The sequence below is a fragment of the Chiloscyllium punctatum genome, chromosome 10 (assembly GCF_047496795.1).
Source record: "Chiloscyllium punctatum isolate Juve2018m chromosome 10, sChiPun1.3, whole genome shotgun sequence".
Lineage (NCBI taxonomy): Eukaryota > Metazoa > Chordata > Chondrichthyes > Orectolobiformes > Hemiscylliidae > Chiloscyllium > Chiloscyllium punctatum.
Window position 1 is genome coordinate 37,570,205 of NC_092748.1, and position 19,425 is coordinate 37,589,629.

Sequence of the window (19,425 nt, forward strand, 5' to 3'; positions counted from 1 at the left end):
CTTCTTCTTGGCTTTGTTAATTCACTTTCATTAGATGTACACAAAAAAAAGGCTTTTCAGTATCCTCACTTTTTGTGCAAGAAAGAACATTCTATTAGGGTGGGTGTCGGAAAATCCCCCAGGGCTGGTGTAAGCTAGTCATGGAGTACATCCCCTTGGAGTTTCTTATGGTGCACCATACTGAGAATTTCTTTAATACGTGCAGCCTTTTTTGGACTACCTGGATACAGATTTGTCCACCATATTAATAAGATCCTTTATGTAGCCATGGCAATTCTATGAAATGAATTTGGTATCCACAGAGGGGGATCTACGAACATATGAATATATAAACTTCTGCGCTCCATGATTGAGGGCTATTGCTTTGTTTTGCTGAGTTGTGTTATGGTTATTATTGTTAAGATTTTTCTTCTTTAGCTTAGTTATTCATTATTATTTATTTATGTAATTAGTGGGTTTGTTTTTTAACATTGGTTTGAATTGCTTGGTTTTCTATTTGTTGTAATATTCAAAAGAAAAAAATCCCTTTTTAAAATAAAAATATATTTTAAAAATTGTTAGTTTTTTTATGGGAAGCACATAAATATATTTGCATTGCTTGACTTATCTGGTTGGAAATTGTGTGTTCAGTTAGAAAGTTCTTTGCATGCCTGGACATTAGTTTGTGCATGAGTATAACTCTCAATTTGTAAAATCGAATATTTAGAAGCAATTTGAATTAAGAAACTTTAAAGTGAAGCCTTAATCAGGGAAGATAGATGATTAGTGTCTTCCGTAATTACAGGAAGTGTAGTTTCCAAAGCGCTTTACATTTGATTGATTTTACTTCAAAGATATTCAATGCTTTTATGTATGTAATCATGATCATGCTTTTCTCAGCAAAAATACAATTAATATCTTGGGCAGCTTAGAATGTTGTGAATTAGGTTGCAGTCCTGGACCTCCAGCCAGTTCAGAATCAGTACAAAGGTGCAATCTCTCTGCAACTATGCTGAACGTCATTTAATGATGTGTTGTTTTGAAACATGGTCTAACGTTACCGAACAATTAGCTTAATTAAAATAAAACAAAGAACTGTGGATGCTGGAAATCTGAAACAATAATAGAAATTGCAGGAGAAACTCAAGCAGGTCTGACAACATCTGTGGGGAGGGAACAGTTAATGTTTTGAGTTCAATGACCCTTCTTGGAGAATCACAGTCCTTCTTGTTGAGTTTCTCCAGCAATTTCTGCTGTTGTATTTTAAGAATTAACGTAGTTTTCTTGCACGGATGCCAACTTCTAGCTAACCGTTTGACTGATAATGTTAGTTTACTCATAACAAAATAAAATCTTGAATTTGAAATTTGAACTCTTGTTTTTCATGTTCCCATTATCAGTTGCAGTGAATATTATTTGTTATGCCAGAATTGGCCAGTTTTTTTTATTACAATGGGAAGAATGTTGGCAAAGGCAAAACACGAAGAGTCACAATTTATTTCCCTTGCAGTATCTTAATTTCCTTCCATCCTTCAACATTTTAAAAGCAGCGAATGGTCCAATCAAATGGGTTGCTCTGGAACTACAGCCATTCAACTGTGATTACCAGGAATCTAAAAGCAGATCACTGTTTCGTGTCTCTTTTCCTGCGAAAATGTGATGTATGTCTTTTCAGAGTCCTTCAAATGACTCTAAAGTCGTACAAAAGCTTTTGTCATTTAAAATAAACCTATTTGCCAACATTTGCTCAGGGACTTCACTCGACACACGAAAGATTGTTCCTCTTGGAGTGAAGAAGACCGAGGGGATATTTTTGTCTTCAAAATAAATGTTTCAATAAAGAAAGCAAGGAGAACCCACGTCAACTGGTAGGAGGGCAAGGAACTACAGGAAGATTCACAATAAAGGTTTTTGGTACAGAGAGCGAGGAAAAATTACGAATTTAACCACAATGAGTTGTTCTAATCTAGACAGCATGACCTAGGTGGTGGAAACAGATTCAATTGTAACTTTCAAAAGGGTGTTACACGTTTGGAACAGGAAACTTGCAGTACGATGGGGAAAGAGTAGGGGAGTGGGAATAATTTCATAGAGCCTGCATAGGCACGACAGGCCGAATGGTCTGATCACGTGCAATCTGACTCCAAAAGTTTTTTTAAAAATTGTCTATGTCGGTGCCATTAAGATAATGTACTGCAGCTCGTCCGACTCCCTCCACGAACAGTCCCCCACCCCCCCCAGCCAATATCTGTTGTACTGTCAGCCTTTAGGGCGCTTTGTTTGCAGCCCGTGCATTTTAAGAGATGCAGCTCGGACGGGCTGCCTGCCGGCCGGGATCCTTCAAAGCGGATTGCGGGGGAAGGGATGGGGACAAGAGACAGAGGAATGCGCGGAGCCCGCAAACAACTGAATGGGCAAGGGCTTAGCAAGAACCAAGGTCTGGACCAGCAGCTAGTCCCACACAACGCAGCCCCGCGCCGCCGGGTGCAGGGACCAAAGGGGTAGCAGCGCTCGCGTTCGGATGACATCAGCTGATGGAATCCTATCGGGTCTGGACTGCTCGCGCGACTTCCGCTCGAGGTGGGGTAGGGAGGGGGGGGAGGAGGCAAGAACGAGCGGCGCGCGCTGGGGGCGGGCGCGCGGGCGGCCGTTACTTCGCTGTCGGGGTATTTTCTTTTTTGAAACCGTGTTTTTTTTCTCTCTCTCTCTTGACCGTCCGCCGGGGAGGGATAGAAGTAAATCGAGAGAGAGAGAAAAAAATTTACAAAATCCACAACCGTCAGCGGAGCAGCTGCGGGTGGATTGGTACATATTATATATATATAATATATAATATATATGTGAACGGCGGAGGAATGGGTGCCCTCAAGCTGACGGAGCAGGTAAGAAACACCCGGGGGGGGGGGGGGAAAGACTAGGGGAAGATGGAGGGGAGTGAAGGAGGAATGAGGGAGAGGAGGAGGAGAGGGAAGGGGAAGGGGAAGGGGGGGGCATTGACCCGAGAGGGAATTTTGGGAGGTTCCAGCCGGCCTCTGGAACGGTGCTGCCAGAAGGAGCTGTGTTGACTGTCGTGCTTTAAAACTAAAATCTGCTCCAGAGCTGGGCTGGCCGGTGGAACAAGCTTAGCCAGTGATGGGGTTTTTTTTCCCTTCTGCATTTTTAAAATATTTATAATTTTAATGTGGAGCAATGCTGTGTTTTTTTTTCCCTCTTGCAAGGGGCAGGAGTCCGTCAATGTTGCTGTTTTGAGAACTGCACGGACCCGCTGGGGAATATTTAAAAATACTTTTCACGTATTTTTTTTTCATTTTATGTTCATCACCTAGACTGGAACAATATCGTAAGATTATGCTTTTGCAGCAGTTAAGTTAGATTTTTTTATCTCTCTGTCATAAAAGCTTCACAAGAAATCAGATGTTGAATCCGAAAGATGGGGGCGATGGAGGATGTAGGCAACATGAGTTGATTATGTTTTTTCTTGATTATTATGTCTGATTAAAAATGTTTTCCGTGATATAATTGCATTCTGAGGCATGGCAATATCAGGTGCTTTTCAGAGTTTGGGAGAAGGCAATTAGGAAAAAACTTGAAGATTTCAAGCCCCCTTTGTCTTACTATAAAATGTCAGTTACGTGTTGGATAAAGCTTGTACAGTAATTTACTTAATCTTGACTTCCTCTTTTGAAACGTTGAGAAGAGTGAGATGCATAGTTTAGTGTTTCAGTCCAGGCAAGCGGAAGGAACTGCAAGTAGGGGATTATAGAATTGAGACATAATTTAAAACGATTTATACATATTTCAGTTTTTTTGAAATTTATTTTAAACTGGTATTACGTTTTACTTTAAGTCTTTGCAAAATGACTGGAATTGCAAAGACTCAAGTAATGTACTTCTAATTTGATATTTTCGCTGTTAGAACGGTATGGATTGTTTTATTTTGGTAGCAAATTGCAGGAGATTTCTTATGAAAATAAGTAGTATTCTGCAAACTATTTTCTGTATTACATTCTTGCAGTTGAAGCAGATTATGCTGAAGAAAATACTATAGAACAAGAATATTTTGTGAGCAGAAATGTAAAATTTATTTTAGCAAAGTTGAAGTATATTGTTTAAAAATGTATCACCACAAAAATGCTGTTCATTTTTGGAAAAATTCTAAACATTAACACCTCATGATTTGAATGACACAATGACTATGATAGAGATGGAAAAAAACTGCAGATGCTGATATACAAAGAGCAGGAGGCTGGAAGTGCACAGGATTCCTGAAGAAAGGTTATACCTGAAAGGTTTGATTTCTCCACCTCCTGATGCTGCCTGGCTTGCTCTGCTCTCTCAGCCTCCTTGTCTATATTGATTATAATATAAAATTTGAACAATTTGTACTTGTTTTGCCCTTGTACAATACTCTGTGGCGCGAAGTGCATGGATTAATGTTTTGGATGTGAATGAATGAAAAAATCTTTTTGTGAAGGGTCCACTTCTGTGATATTAACCTCCTCTCTTTCCCTACAGAATGTTTAATCTAAGTGTTTCCACTACATTATTTGTTTCCGTTTTGGTATAGACATAAAGTAGATATCTGCAAGCTATCTCTCATACCATTAAAGGAAAAAAATGCATTTAAAGAACAATTTTCTGTATCCCAGCATGTGCCAAAGAGCTTCACAATCAATGAAGTACTTTGAAGCATAGCCATTATTTTACTGCATGGAACTGTGGCAGCAGGTTATGCAAAACAAGGTTCTACAAACAGCAATGAGATGTGTCCGGATCACACTTTTTAGGAACAGGTTTATTAGTTTTGACTCTTCTGTTTTAGCTACTTGCCTATTCATATAATTGAATATAGTAGCATGTAGTCTGCCTTCTAAAGTCAGTCTTTTGAAAATGATGACATGATTTCTGATAGCTTTTAGTATTCCACGTTTTGCATGGTAAATTCAAATTGCACGTATTCCAAAATTTCATGTTATAAATTACTTCATATTTCCTCAATTCACTTCTGTAGGCTTCTCTAATTCAACTAAGGGGATGCAGAATGATCAATTCTCGATTACACTTACTGAGATGAACTATGTTGATTTTGCAGTTGTCTATTAAACCTGCCCCATATAAGTACTTTATTCGCGGTTGCTTTTATTGTTAGTAAGGGTATCTTTCTGATATAACTTTGGGATGGGAATCCAAAACTCCAGAAGATTAAGTAATCCGAAGTAGAGTTGCCACTTTGGCACAATTGGCAATCCAAATGCAAATTGCCCTAACTTTATTAATCAAGTTTGAGTTAAGCATTTTAACTTAAGTTACCAGTTAGTGCTGTTGGTTGGAGTAAGTGCAGGCTTAGGTGAACACTGGGCTCCAGTGAGTAAGGCAAGCAAATTAAGATTATTTTATCTTTTTGTGTAAAGGGGCAGAGATGGTGTTCAGGGCAGTGGTGAGCTCTCCCCAGATATGAGAGATAAAGGAACAGTCTACCGTCCCTAATGACTCTGTCTGCAGGAAGTGTGGCCGGAGACTTCAACTGTATTATTGATGCAGTTGGACGATCCGGCGGGGGGGGGAGAACAGTAAACTAGACACCAATCCAGGGTGCTGATGGAAATGGTCAAAGATGCCAAGCTGCACGATGTCTTCAGCACCCCTGCAGACGGAGCGCAGCATAGATACACCTGGTCACAGGCAGACAGGTCTATCCGCTCAAGGATAGATTACCTGTTTGTGTCCCGAACGTTCTCGTTCAGATCCACCGACGTCAAGCCGGTGTTCTTTTCTGACCTATGCCTCCTGTTGGCCGACTGTCACCTATAGGACGAGCAACGGGCTGGCAAGGGAATGTGGAAGCTGAACACCAAGCTGTTGACCCCGGGAAACATTGAGGAGCTCAAGAGGGATTATGCAGGTTGGAGAACTGAGAAGCCCCTGTTTGAGACTCCAGCAGACTGGTGGGAAACAGTAAAAGGGAACATCAAGAGGTTCTTCACCCTCAAAGGTGTTCAGGAGGCGAGAGGCGGGGAAAACTGCCCCAACTCCAGGAAAGTCGCAGAGCCTGCTCCTGCTGCAACGATGAGAGTCGATGTCATGGCGGACCTCCAGTAGGTGAAGGGCCAGCAAGCCTCGCTCTTTGCCTCTGAGGCCTCCAAGATAATCTTCTGTTCTAGGGTCCGCTCTGTGGAGCAGGATGAGACATTCTCACGTTTCTTCTTCCAGAAGGTGCACAAAGAGAGCTCTGTGCTCAGCAGCCTGAAGGAAGAAGATAGCTCGATAACGTCATCTCAGGCTGATGTCATGAGGATCAGCAAATCCTTCTATGCCAGTCTGTAAGACGCAAAGCCAACTGAGAGTGCGGCTTCCCAGTTGTTCCTGTCCTCTATCACGGAGGTCTTAGATGACAGAACACTGGAGAGGCTGGACCAGCCACTATCTTTGGATGAGCTGACCAAGGCCCTCGAGTCCTTCAAAAAGAATAAAACTCCCGGAAGCGATGGCTTACCGGTCAAGCTCTATTCTGCTCTGTGTGAATCGATTGGCCTGGACCTGCTGGAGGTGTATGTCAGTATGCTTCTGGCAGGTACCATGAGTGAATCCATGAGGAAAGGCATCATCACCCTCATCTACAAGCAGAAGGGGGCGAGGGAGGAAATCAGAAATTGGAGACCAATCTCACTATTGAATGCAGATTACAAAATCTTGGCAAAGGTCATCGCCAATTGGGCCAGGCCTGCGCTGGGATCAGTGATCAACCGTGACCAAACCTGTGCTGTTCCAGGCAGGAAGATCACTGAAAGTCTCGCACTCCTCAGGGATATGTGCAGGTTAGGGGGTTAGGCACCTGCCTCATCAGCCTGGACCAGGAGAAAGCCTTTGACAGGATATCACGTATGCATATGAGAGATGTTCTCTCCAAAATGGGCTTTTGGGAGGGCATCTGCAATTGGATCAGACTGCTCTACACCAACATTCAATGCAGTCTCCATCAATGGGTGGGAATCAGATAGCTTCCCAGTCAGATCTGGAATCAGGCAGGGCTGCGCGCTCTCTCCTGCCTTGTTTGTGTGCTGCATAGAGCCATTTGACGAGTCCATTAGGAAGGATGTCAGCCTGAGAGGGGTGACTACTCCTGGCAGCGGGGGCCTGCAGGTTAAGGCCTCCCTGTACATGGATGATGTTGCTGTTTTCCGCTCTGATCCGTTGTCTCTTGTGCATATGTGACCAGTTCGAGCAGACCTTGGGGGCCAAGGTCAACCGAGGTAAGTACGAGGCCATGCTCTTCGGGAACTGAGCCGACTGATCCTTCATCCCCTTCACAGTCAGGACTGACCACCTGAAGGTGCTGGGTATTTGGTTCAGAGGGGCTGGGGCGTGTGCCATGACTTGGAGGGAGTGTATCAAGAAAGTGAGGCAAAAACTGGGCAGATGGAAGCTACGGTCACTCTCCATCGCGGGTAGAAAAAACCTGGTCATCAGGTGTGAGGCACTGTCCGTGTTGTTATATGCGGCACAGGTCTGGCCTATTCCCAGAACCTGTGCAGTCGCAGTCATCTGGGCCATCCTCCATTTTATATGGAGCTCAAAGATGGCCAGGGTCCGAAGGGACTCTATGTACAAAGCTCTGTGCAACGGGTGAAAAAACACCGAATGCCACCCTCCCCCTGATGGCCACCTTTGTGTGTGGCTGCATCAAGCTGTGCGTGGATCCCTAGTATGCAAACACCAAGTGTCACTACGTACTTAGGTTCTACCTGTCCCAGGTGTTGCGAAGGATGGGCCTGGCCTTGCTGCCGAGGAACGCTCCGAGTAGTTGGACCGTTCCGTATCATCTGTCCTTTGTGGAGAAATTTATGAAGAAAAACACCTTTGACCACAAGTCCATCAGGAAGTGGTCAGCATGTAGTGTCCTTGAGACCCTTTGGGAAAAGGAGAGGGCGGATCCTGTTGAGCGGTTCCCTAAGCAGACTGTCAAAGTCATTTGGCAGAATGCCTTATTACCAGAACTTTCCAACAAGCACCAAGACATGGCTTGGTTGGTGGTGAGAAGGCCTCTGCCTGTGAGATCCTTTATGCAGGCCCGGACTCTCTGCTGCACCACATGCTGTCCTTGAGGCTGCTGCGTAGGGGACGAGACTGTCACGCACCTCCTTCTGGAATGTGCCTACACAAAAGAAGTCTGGAGACAAATGCAGTGGTGTTTGTAGAAGTTTATTCTGGCTATTGAGGGAGTGCAGCGTAGGTTCACGAGGTCAATTCCTGGAATGGCAGGATTGCCTTACACGGAAAGACTGAAGCGACTGGGCTTGTATACCCTTGAGTTTAGAAGACTGAGAGGGGATCTGATTGAAACGTATAGGCTTATGAAAGGATTGGACACTCTGGCAGGAGGGAACATATTTCCGTTGATGGGGGAGTGCCGAACCAGAGGACACAACTTAAAAATACGGGGTAGACCATTTAGGACAGAGATGAGGAGAAACTACTTCACCCAGAGAGTGGTGGCTGTGTGGAATGCTCTGCCCCAGAGGGCAGTGGAGGCCCAGTCTCTGGATTCTTTTAAGAAAGAATTGGATAGAGCTCTTAAAGATAGTGGAGTCAAGGGGTACGGAGATAAGGCTGGAACAGGATACTAATTAGGAATGATCAGCCATGATCATATTGAATGGCGGTGCAGGCTCGAAGGGCAGAATGGCCTACTCCTGCATCTATTGTCTATTGTCTATTGTCTATTGTCTATTTGTCCCGAGCAGCTCCGTGACGTGGGACTCTGTGCTGTATGGTCTGTTCCCTGGGACGCACACTGAGACGGAAATCAACTGTGCCTGGAGGATCATCAATTCAGTGAAAGATGCTCTTTGGTCTGAAACCTGTTGCTCTTCCAGCTGAAGGGGCTGACCCTGACTGAATGTTGCGGACTAGCACATTCCAAGGTCCAGGACTGTGTGTTGAGGGATGCATTAAAGCTTGGGGCAGCTGTCGCCAAGGCGCGGTGGGGAAAGACCACTGTGTAATGTCTGCCTGCCAAAGAACAGGGGGCCCACACAGTAAGTGGGCTCCACTGATGCCTCAGCTAAACATATGGATATATGATTGGTAAATGAACAGACTGTATATATAAATAATAAATTCTGATCTCTGTATGCAAAGAAATGGAATGTTTACGTATGTATGGCATGACCAATTGTACAGATCATCATAATATTTCATGAATAAAGTATATTTTTGAAGTAAAAAAAAGTCTGCAAGAAGTGTGACTGGCTGCAGCTCCTCACAGACCACATTGTTTGGTTGTAGCGGCAGTTAGCCATACTGAGGAGCATTCAGGGAGCAGAGTGTATGGTAGACATTAGTTACAGGGAGCTGGTCATACCACAGGATCAATCAGGTAGATGGGTGACTGCCAAGAGAGGCAGGCAGGTGGTGCAGGGTTCTCCTGTGGCCATTCCCCTCTCTAACAGGTATACAGTTTTGGATATTGTTGCAGTTTGGCAGTGGAATAATCTCTCAGGGGAATATAACAGCAGCAGCCACGTGTGTAGCACCAAAACTGGCTCTGCTGTAAAGAAGGTTTGGCCAAGATCCAAGCTTACAATACTGACAGAAGACTTGCTAGTTAGGGACAAAGACAGGCATTTTTGTGGATACGTTCGAGACTCCAGGATGGGGTGCTGCCTCCCTGGTCAAGGACGTCTGAGTGTTTGCACGAAATTCTTAAGGGCTAGGGTGAGTAGCCGGAGGTTGTTGTGCACATTGGTACCAATGATATAAGTAGAAAGAGGAATGAGATCCTGCGGAGTACATGGAGTTAGGAAAGAGGCTGAAAAGCATGATCTTGAGGTAGTAATCTCTATTACTACCAGTGCTACATGTTAACGAGGCATGGCATAAAAAAAAAGGACAGATGAATGCGTGGCTAAGGAGCTGGTGCAAGGGGCAAGGTTTCAGGTTCATCAATCATTGGGACCTCTTCTGGGACAGGGGTTACCTGTACAAGAGGGATGGGTTGCAACTAAACTGGAGGGGAAGCAATATCCTTGCAGAGAGCTTTACTAGTGCTATAAACTAGAGTGGCAGGGGGCTGGGAACAAGAGCAGCAGGTCAGCAAGCGAATGGATTGGGGGAAGCTACATGTTAGGACCATAAGTCGGAAAAAAAGGACAGGTAGTGACAGGTAAATGAACAATATGGTACTTGTGGGCTGAAGTGTGTTTATTTCAATGCAAGGAGTATTATTGGTAAGGCAGATGAACTAAGAGCCTGGATTAGTACGTAGGACTATGATGTTGTGGCCATTTCAGAGACTTGGTTGAGAGTGTGACAAGGCTGGCTGCTCAACATTCCAGGGTTTTGTTGTTTTAGATGAGATGGAGAGGAAGGTAAAAGAGGTGGAGGAGTTGCATTACTAATTGGGGAGAATGTTACATCTGCACTCAGAAGGGATATACTAGTGGATGAGTCCTCTAGTATGTCCCTTCTGAGGCAATATGGGTAGAGCTCCAAAATAAGATGGGTGCAATTACTCTAAGTTTAAACTATAGACCCCTCAACAGCCACTGAGTCATATGAGGAACAAATATGTAGGCAGATGCAATAAAAACAGTTGTCATAATGAGTGACTTTAACTTCCCCCATATTGACTGGGACTCCTTTCGAGCAAGAGGCTTAGACAGGGCAGAATTTAAATGCATCCAAGAGGGTTTCCTGAAACGGTGGATAGTGTAGAGAAGGGGCCATACTGGACCTTGTACTGGCTAATGAGCATGGCCAGGTGACTGACTTTTCAGTGGGAGAGCATTTTGGAGACTGATTGCAACAACTTAAGTTTTAAGACAACTGTGAATAAGGATAAATCAGGACCTTGTGGCAAGGTACTCCAATAGGGGAGGGCAAATTATGTCAGTATTAGGCAGGAGCTAGGGAGTGTTAATTGAAAGAAGCTGTTATCAGACAACTCCACATTTGACATATGGGAATTGTTTAAAGATCTGCTGAGGTCAGGACTGGTATGTTCCGGAAGGAGGAAAGACAAAAATGGCAAGGTGAGGGACTCTTTGAGAATGAGAGGTGTTATGAATTTCGTCAAAAGTAAAAAAGAAGTGCATATAAGTTTGAGGATCTGTCCAATTTTAGCACCTTTTGAGGAATATGAAGAAAACAGGAATGAACTTGAGCAGGCAATTAGAGTAAGAAGGGGCCATGAAAGGACTTTGGCAAGGAGAGTTAAATAGAATGTCTTGGGATTCTATCTAGAAATTTTAAAAAACCAGAGAACAATTAGGAAGAAGATAGGGTCAGTCAAGGGTAAAGAAGGGAACTTGGAGGCAGAGGATGTGGGTGATATCCTAAATGAGTACTTTGCATCAGCATTGACTCAGGAGAGTGAGATTTGTGTGGAGCATGCTAATATGCTAAGGCATTTTGAGATCAAGTAAGTAAGTTTACCCAGAGGATAATGATGCATGGGATCCACAGTGACCTGGCTGCACCTCACACTTACCCGTGTTAAAGCATGAGAAGTAATTTCCCTTCTACTGTTTTCCCAGGCAGCATATTCCAGATCATCACAACTGTCTGGGTAAATAATGTCTCCCTTTCCCACCCCCACCCCAAACAAACCTTCTGCCCTTCACCTTAAACGGCGTCCCCTTGTGACTGATCCATTAACTAAACGGAACAGCTGCTACTTATCCACTCTGTCTGTGCCTATTCTAATCTTGTACACTTGGAAGGAGTAATTTGACAAGAAGTGATTCCATGAAAGGCATGATACTAGGAAGCTGTGTGGAACAGAGATCACATCGCCCCTCAGTCATCTCTACTCAAAATAAAATCCCACAGCTATCCAACCTTTCCTCAAACTTTTAAGTTTTCCATCCCGGGCAGCATCCTGGTGAAACTGGTGTGCATGCCCTCCAGTGCAACCAAATCTTTCCAGTAATGTGACCAGAACTGCAGATGGTACTCTGTAGGTTTCACCAAAGTCCTATACAGCTCCAACATGACTTCCTGCTTTTGTAATCTGCACCTTTTTAGTTGATAAAAGCAAATGTCCCATGTACCTTTTTTCACCACTACACTGACGTGTCCTTCTGAGATCTATAGACAGATACGCCCAGTTCCCTTTGTTCCACTGAGCTTCCTTGTATCATGCTTTTTAATTGAGTAATTTCTTGTCAAATTACTCCTTTCATGTGTAATGCCCCTCACTTTTCAGGGTTAAATTCCATTTGCCACTTATCTGTCCATTTGACCTATCTTTTAGCCCAAAGACAATCAACCTCACTGTTAACTACTTGAACAATTTTTGTCATCTGGCAATTTATTAATCCCTCCCTGCTAACACACATTTATATAAATGACCCATCACTGATTTGTGTGTTACATCACTGCATGTTGGCCTCTAGTCACTAAAGCAGCTTTTGTTATCACCCTTTGTCTCCTACAACTGAGCCAATTTTGAATCCATTTTATCAAATTATCCGGTATCCCATGTGCACTTGGCTTCTTGATAAGCCTCCTATGTGGGACCTTGTCATAGGCTTTGCTGAAATCCATATAAACTATATCAACTGCACTACCTTCGTCTACACACCTGGTCACCTCAAAAAAATTCAATCAAATTTGTTGGGGCATAACATTCCTCTGACTTTCCCTGATCAATCCTTGCCTCTCCAAGTGGGGATAGATGCTTTCCTTCAGAATTTTCACGAGTTTCCCTACTGCTTACTGGTCTGTAACTATCTGGCTTATTTCTACAATCACTCATTGGCTGTTCTTCAGTCCTCTGGTACCTCCCCCTTGGCCAGAGGGGAATTAAAAGTTTGGCTTCGTGCCCCTGCAATCTCCTCCCTTAACTCCCACAGGAACTGGGGACGTAATTAATCTGGATCAGGACATTTGTCCACTTTCAAACCTGCCACAACCTCCAATGCCATGTTCTTCCCTCTGTCAATTTGCTTAAGTAACTTGCAGCGCAGATTCCATAACTTCATCCTCATTCGCTTGGTTGAAAACAGATGAAAAGTATTATCCTTATGTTCTCAGTGTAATATTTTGATTTTCCTGTGAAGTGCCTTTGATGTTTTCTTATATTAAAAGTGAAATATTCAAAATAAGTTACTTTTAAGACCATACTTAAGGGCCAACAAATAGTTGAAATTAGCATAAACTGCCTATAATTATTTTTAATTTATGGTTGAGTTCAGTTTTGTTGCCAGGACCACCTTCCAGTGTAACTTTTTTTTTAACCCAGTGCTAAAGTTTGTAGTAATTTACTTTGTGCTATGTAGAATTAACACTTGAAATTCCTAGGTCTTTCACACTTGTTTAGCTAATGTCTCTTGACTTCTACTGAAAAGAAAACCTAGATGAAACTATAAAAGTGCTGAGAGAGCTCTGCTAGGTTCATGGTATAGAATCCTGACAGCGTGGAAGCAGACCATTTGACCCATCGAGTCCACACTAACCCTCCGAAGAGCCAGACATCTTTTCTCCCCCACCCCCTGCAACCTAACCCCTGTAACCCTCTTTCCCATGGCTGACCCACCTAACCTGCACATTCCCTGGACACTATGGGCAATTTAGCATGGCCATTCCCAGCGAACCTGCACATCTTCAGACAATGGGAGGAAACTGGAGTACCTGGAGGGAAAAGTGGGTGTAGACATGGGGAGAATGTGCAATTCCACACAGTTGTTGCCCAAGGGTAGAATTGAACCTGGGCCCCTGGTGCTGTGAGGCAGGAGTGTTAGCCACTGTAGTGCCATATTTCTACGAGAAATTAGGCTGAAGTTCTGTTTAACCCTGCTAATGTAAACAATAAAAGATGCTGCAGCACTATTGGACGAGTGGGGCTCTTCTTTCAATATATTGGTCAAAACGTAACTCCAAATCAGCATCGTTGAACTAGAATATCTGCTCACTTCATGGTTGCTTGTGGAGGTTCCATATTCAAACTGGCTATGAAGTTTCCTTACATTGGAGCAGCAAGACCATTTAAAAGTACTTCATTGGCAGAAGAAAGATCTCTTGAAGTTATGAAAGGAACTATGTAAATAGAGTTTAATAATGAAAGTAATTAACATTATTAAACACTGTTTTAGCAAAATACTCGGGTGATGTATGAAAATAAATGAAGTCTTGTTCTGACCTATGATCATTATTAATTTGATTTATATTTCCTTAGGGCTGTTAGACACTGAAAGATGCATACATATAAAATACAGAAATCAATAACAAAGCACCAACTCATTTTAAAAAATCACCAGTCAATGCTACAAAATATTGGATTCCCTATGTCTCCCTATTCTCGAACCATGACAGAATTGCAACAATGTCAAATGGTGTATTCCACTTTTTCCAATCCTCTGGGTTCACTTGCCAGAATTTGGATAATCCCCTAGTTCTTACTATGCAGCAAAGACAAATTCGGAGACTTTTTATTCTCCTCGCCTCTCCATTTTGACAGTCCCAGGCCTTTTAAGTTTCTTTTTAAACAAAAATTGCTTGCATTTAAACATTGGCCATTTGGAAAACATTGCACTGCAATATATGAATTCTGGACTGGTGTTTTTAGAGCAGATATCCTTGGTTGTGTCGTGAATAGGCTATCCAAGCATTTAACCAGTGTCTTTTCCAATTGCTGTACATGGGTTGAGTTTTCAAAATTAGGGTTATTGAAGTACTAACTAAGTGATTTAAGTACTAATACTTTTCATCCTTTTTCCTTCTCATCTGTCCCAAATAAAAACTCAATTCCTTTAAAATCAGAAACTCAGACCTTTCCCCATTCCTACCTTGCTCCAAGGAAATCCTTCACACCTTTGGGGATCAGTGCTGAAGGAGGGTGGACTATTTTTTTTCCTCCAACAGCCAAGCTTGAATTGGTATTCCTTCAAAATAATCTATTTTATAGCTCAATGATCCTATGTGGACTTAATTAGCCAAGTGCTGCAATTTGTCTCAATTATCAAAATTGTTTCATAGTAATGTATGAATTGCTCCAAGAATTGAGAGTGAGGCTGTTGAAAAGAAAATGATTGCTAAAAATTGTTCTGTACCCTTGAAATGTTTATATGCATTCTACACAGAAGCAATTTACAAATGTGGTTAGAATTTGTATGGTATAACTAGATTTCCTCATTCTACTGAATGTGTAAATTTTCAGTTTTATTTTCCTTTTATTTAGAAGCAATCTGTTCCAATTTTTCATGTTCAGTGAAGCTAGTGTCTGACATTTACAATAAAGCCTTCCTCTTGTGCCAGACACTGATCAAACCATGTGGCTATAGTGGTAAAAGCAAACTAGATATTTAATTGTGGTTTAAAAGTTTTCTTGTCAGTTGAGAAAAATGTATGCATTCTAATATTCTTAATTGTTTTGTTCATGCTTTTAAAAAAATGGGAAGCAGATAGGCTTCAGGGGGTTCCATCACAATGCATAATAATTCATGATAAATTTGAGTATATATGTTAAGAATCTGGATTTTAAAAAGCTATTGGTATGCAACATTTCCATTGGCACCTGAAAAGAAGGAAGACATTGGCCTGGATTTTAACATAAGTAATAGCTGAGACTAACTGTCCTTGTTGTAGGAATGGATGAAATCTGGCATCTAAACTCTGTGTTGCATACAGAAATATGATAGTTGCTTTTAGAGATGCTCTGCTCTTCCACAGGATATTGTATAACAGTCCTCATCAATAATTTCAGTGTGGAGCTCAATGTGAAGGTGGGTTCTTCACTCTACCCCACTAAAAGTGCCAAAAAACAAGTTAGGGTGGCACATTTGAGGAGTATTAACATTTTTAACGAAACAGTACTCGATGATAACTGCCTAACGATGTTGCCCTTGTAAACTTTTCAAGGCTATTGTGTTTCATTTCTTCTGTGCATTATTAGTGGGAATTTAGTAAAAATTTAATTCGATTTTGAACTTCGACCTTGCAAGCCTAGCTGTCACCATCTTTTCTCTATACTTCTTACTCTTGTACTTACTCTATCAATCTCTGTCTGCAAAAGCTTCCCCATACTGCCACCCACTCCAACCTCTGACATCTGTAATTCCACATGCCCTCAACTCTATTGGTTTGCCTCCCTGTCAAAAATAACAGCTTGTCACCCACTTTCATCTCCCTTTAACGCCTGCTTCTCTCTCATTCCAGAATGGAGAAAGTCCACAGTAAGTCAGAAAGAGTGGACAAGCAACATTCAACTTGTTCCCTTAATGAAGAGAGGATCCTGCCTCTGAAAACATATACTTGATTTTTCAAATAACAAAGCTGTCTTGCATGTGCTTTACAATAGAATGCTGAATATGCTGATAGATTATTGATTGGAACGCAATTTTCAACTGACTGCTTCGTTCAAATGTGAGCTGAGTGTGTCTTTGACCTGTACCTGTCACATTGTCATCATCCTAGTGCTCAAGCCAATGTGTTACTCTATGACTCAGAATTAATGTTTTGATTTTAATCATTTCACACTTACAACAATTTGAATTTATATTGGACATTTAATGTAATAAAAGGTTCACCAGTGTTTCACAGGAATATTATAAAGCAAAATATGACAAATTGGTATTGGGGCTGATGATGAAAAACTTGCTCCAAGCTTGAAGGAGTCTGTTTTGGATAAACAAAAGGGGTGGCAAAGCATTTGGCGGGAATTTTTAAGTTTAAGGCTTAGGCACCTGAAAGCCCAGCTACTAAAAATACAACACTTAAAGCTTGGAATCCTTGAGGCCTGAATTAGATCAGGATACATATTTCATCGTTGTGTGGAGCTGGCTGGGGATTATGGATATCACGGAGAGATCGAGATTTTCAAATCTCAGTCTTGGTCGTGTGTTGCCTGAGAGTGGGCAGATTATGGTCAGTGACTACAAATGTGAGTTGCGCAGAATTGGTTAAAGTAAGGACATGTATAGAAGTGTTTGGACGGTCTCAAACATAGAGGGTGAGGCTAGCCAAATATGTGTAACAAATCACTCTGTATGTGAGTCTGGAAGTAACAAAGGCGTGACTGACTGACTGTTTCAGCAGTGGATGAGTACAGGGTGAACTGAGGTGGGCACAGGCAATTTGATGATGGTTTTGGATTGGTGGTGCTGGAAGAACACAGCAGTTCAGGCAGCATCCGAGGAGGAGCAGTAAAATCGACGTTTCGGGCAAAAGCCCTTCATCAGGAATAAAGGCAGAGAGCCTGAAGTGTGGAGAGATAAGCTAGAGGAGGGTGAGGGTGTGGAGAAAGTAGCATGGAGTACAATAGGTGAGTAGGGGAGGGGATGAAGGTGATAGGTCAGGGAGGAGAGTGGAGCGGATAGGTGGAAAAGGAGATAGGCAGGTAGGACAAGTCATGGGGACAGTGCTGAGCTGGAAGTTTGGAACTAGCTCATGACTCCACCCCCATTACCCCCACCATCACACCCACTCCAGTTACTGGCTCCGCCCCCACTCCCAGCTCCACACCCACACCAGATCCCAGCTCCCAGCCCTGCCGAGTTTTCACCATCCCTCCAGACCTTCCCCTCACTGAGGACGAACGATCAGTCCTCAGCAAAGGACTCGCCTTCATCCCCCTCCGTCCACGCATCAATGAATTTAATATACGCTGTGACGTCGAACACTTCCTCCGCCTCCAAGCTTACTTTCACAATCAGGACTCCCGCCCACCTTCCGAGGATCCCTTCGCCCACCTCCAATACACTGCATCCACCTGGACACCCCGCGCTGGCCTATTACCCGCCCTCGACCTCTTCATTTCCAACTGGCACCAGGACATTAACCACCTCAACCTGTCTACCCCCCTCCCCCACTCCAACCGCTCATCCTCACAACGCGCAGCCCTCGAATCCATCTGCTCCAATCCCAACCTCGCCGTCAAGCTAGCAGATAAAGGGGGTGCAGTGGTAGTCTGGCGCACTGACCTCTACACCGCTGAAGCCAAACGCCAACTCGAGGACACCTCTTCCTACCGCCCCCTTGACCATGACCCCACCCCCCATCACCAAACCATCATCTCCCAGACCATACAGAGCCTCATCACCTCAGGAGATCTCCCACCCATAGCTTCCAACCTCATAGTCCGGGAACCCCGCATTGCCCGGTTCTACCCCCTTCCCAAGATCCACAAGCCTGATCACCCTGGCGGACCCATTGTCTCAGCATGCTCCTGCCCCATTGAACTCATCTCTACCGACCTCGACACTGTCCTATCCCCCCAGACCAGGAACTCCCCACATATGTTTGAAACACCACCCATGCCCTCCACCTCCTCCAAGACTTCCGTTTCCCCAGCCCCCAACGCCTCATCTTTACCTGGATATCCAATTCCTCTACACCTCTATCCGCCATGACCAAGGCCTCCAAGCCCTCCGTTTTTTTCCTCTCCCGACGTCCCCAACAGTACCCTTCCACCGACACTCTCATTCGTTTGGCCAAACTGGTCCTCACCCTTAACATTTCTCCTTCGAATCCTTCCACTTCCTCCAGACCAAAGGGGTAGCAATGGGCACCCGTATGGGCCCCAGCTATGCCTGTCTCTTTGTTGGCTACATAAAACAGTTGATCTTCCGTAATTACACCGGCACCACTCCCCACCTTTTCTTCCGCTACATACTGCATTGGTGCCACCTCATGCTCCTGCGAAGAGGTTAAGCAATTCATCAACTTCACCAACACATTCTACCCTGACCTTTAAATTTACCTGGACCATCTCTGACACCTCCCTCCCCTTCCTAGACCCCTCCATCTCCATTAATGATGACCGACTTGACACTGACATTTTTTACAAACCCACCGACTCCCACAGCTACCTGGATTACACCTCTTCCCACCCTATCTCTTGCAAAAATGCCATCCTGTATTCCCAATTCCTCCGTCTCCGCCGTATCTGCTCCCAGGAGGACCAGTTCCACCACAGAACACACCAGGTGGCCTCCTTCTTTAGAGACCGCAATTTCCCTTCCCACATGGTTAAAGATGCCCTCCAACACATCTCGTCCACATCCTGCACCTCCGCCCTCAGACCCCACCCCTCCAACCGTAACAAGGACAGAACGCCCTGGTGCTCACCTTCCACCCTACCAACCTTTGCATAAACCAAATCATCTGCGGATATTTCCGCCACCTCCAAAAAGACCCTACCACCAGGGATATAATTCCCTCCCAACCCTTTCCACCTTCCGCAAAGACCATTCCCTCCGTGACTACCTGGTCAGGTCCATGCCCCCCCTACAACCCACCCTCCCATCCTGGCACCTTCCCCTGCCACTGCAGGAACTGCAAAACCTGTGCCCACACCACCTCCCTCACCTCCATCCAAGGCCCTAAAGGAGTCTTCCACATCCATCAAAGTTTTACCTGCACATGCACTAATATCATTTATTGTATCCGTTGCTCCCGATGCGGTCTCCTCTACATTTGGGAGACTAGATGCCTCCTAGCAGAGCGCTT

At 43.8% G+C, this 19,425-nt stretch overlaps 1 protein-coding gene across 7 annotated transcripts in view; it reads left to right on the plus strand.

The window, feature by feature from the left end:
- The first annotated feature begins 2,374 nt into the window (after positions 1 to 2,374).
- The window catches only part of ankrd44 (ankyrin repeat domain 44), a 224,632-nt gene continuing 207,581 nt past the window's right edge, over positions 2,375 to 19,425 (plus strand). For 6 of the 7 annotated variants that reach the window (XM_072578952.1, XM_072578947.1, XM_072578953.1 and 3 more), the window contains exon 1: positions 2,608 to 2,861. In XM_072578952.1, the coding sequence (XP_072435053.1) occupies positions 2,835 to 2,861 (27 nt within the window). In that variant the 5' untranslated portion in view covers positions 2,608 to 2,834. Of the gene's footprint in view, positions 2,417 to 2,607; positions 2,862 to 19,425 lie in introns of those variants that run through there. The other variant, XM_072578948.1, reaches the window with a different exon arrangement.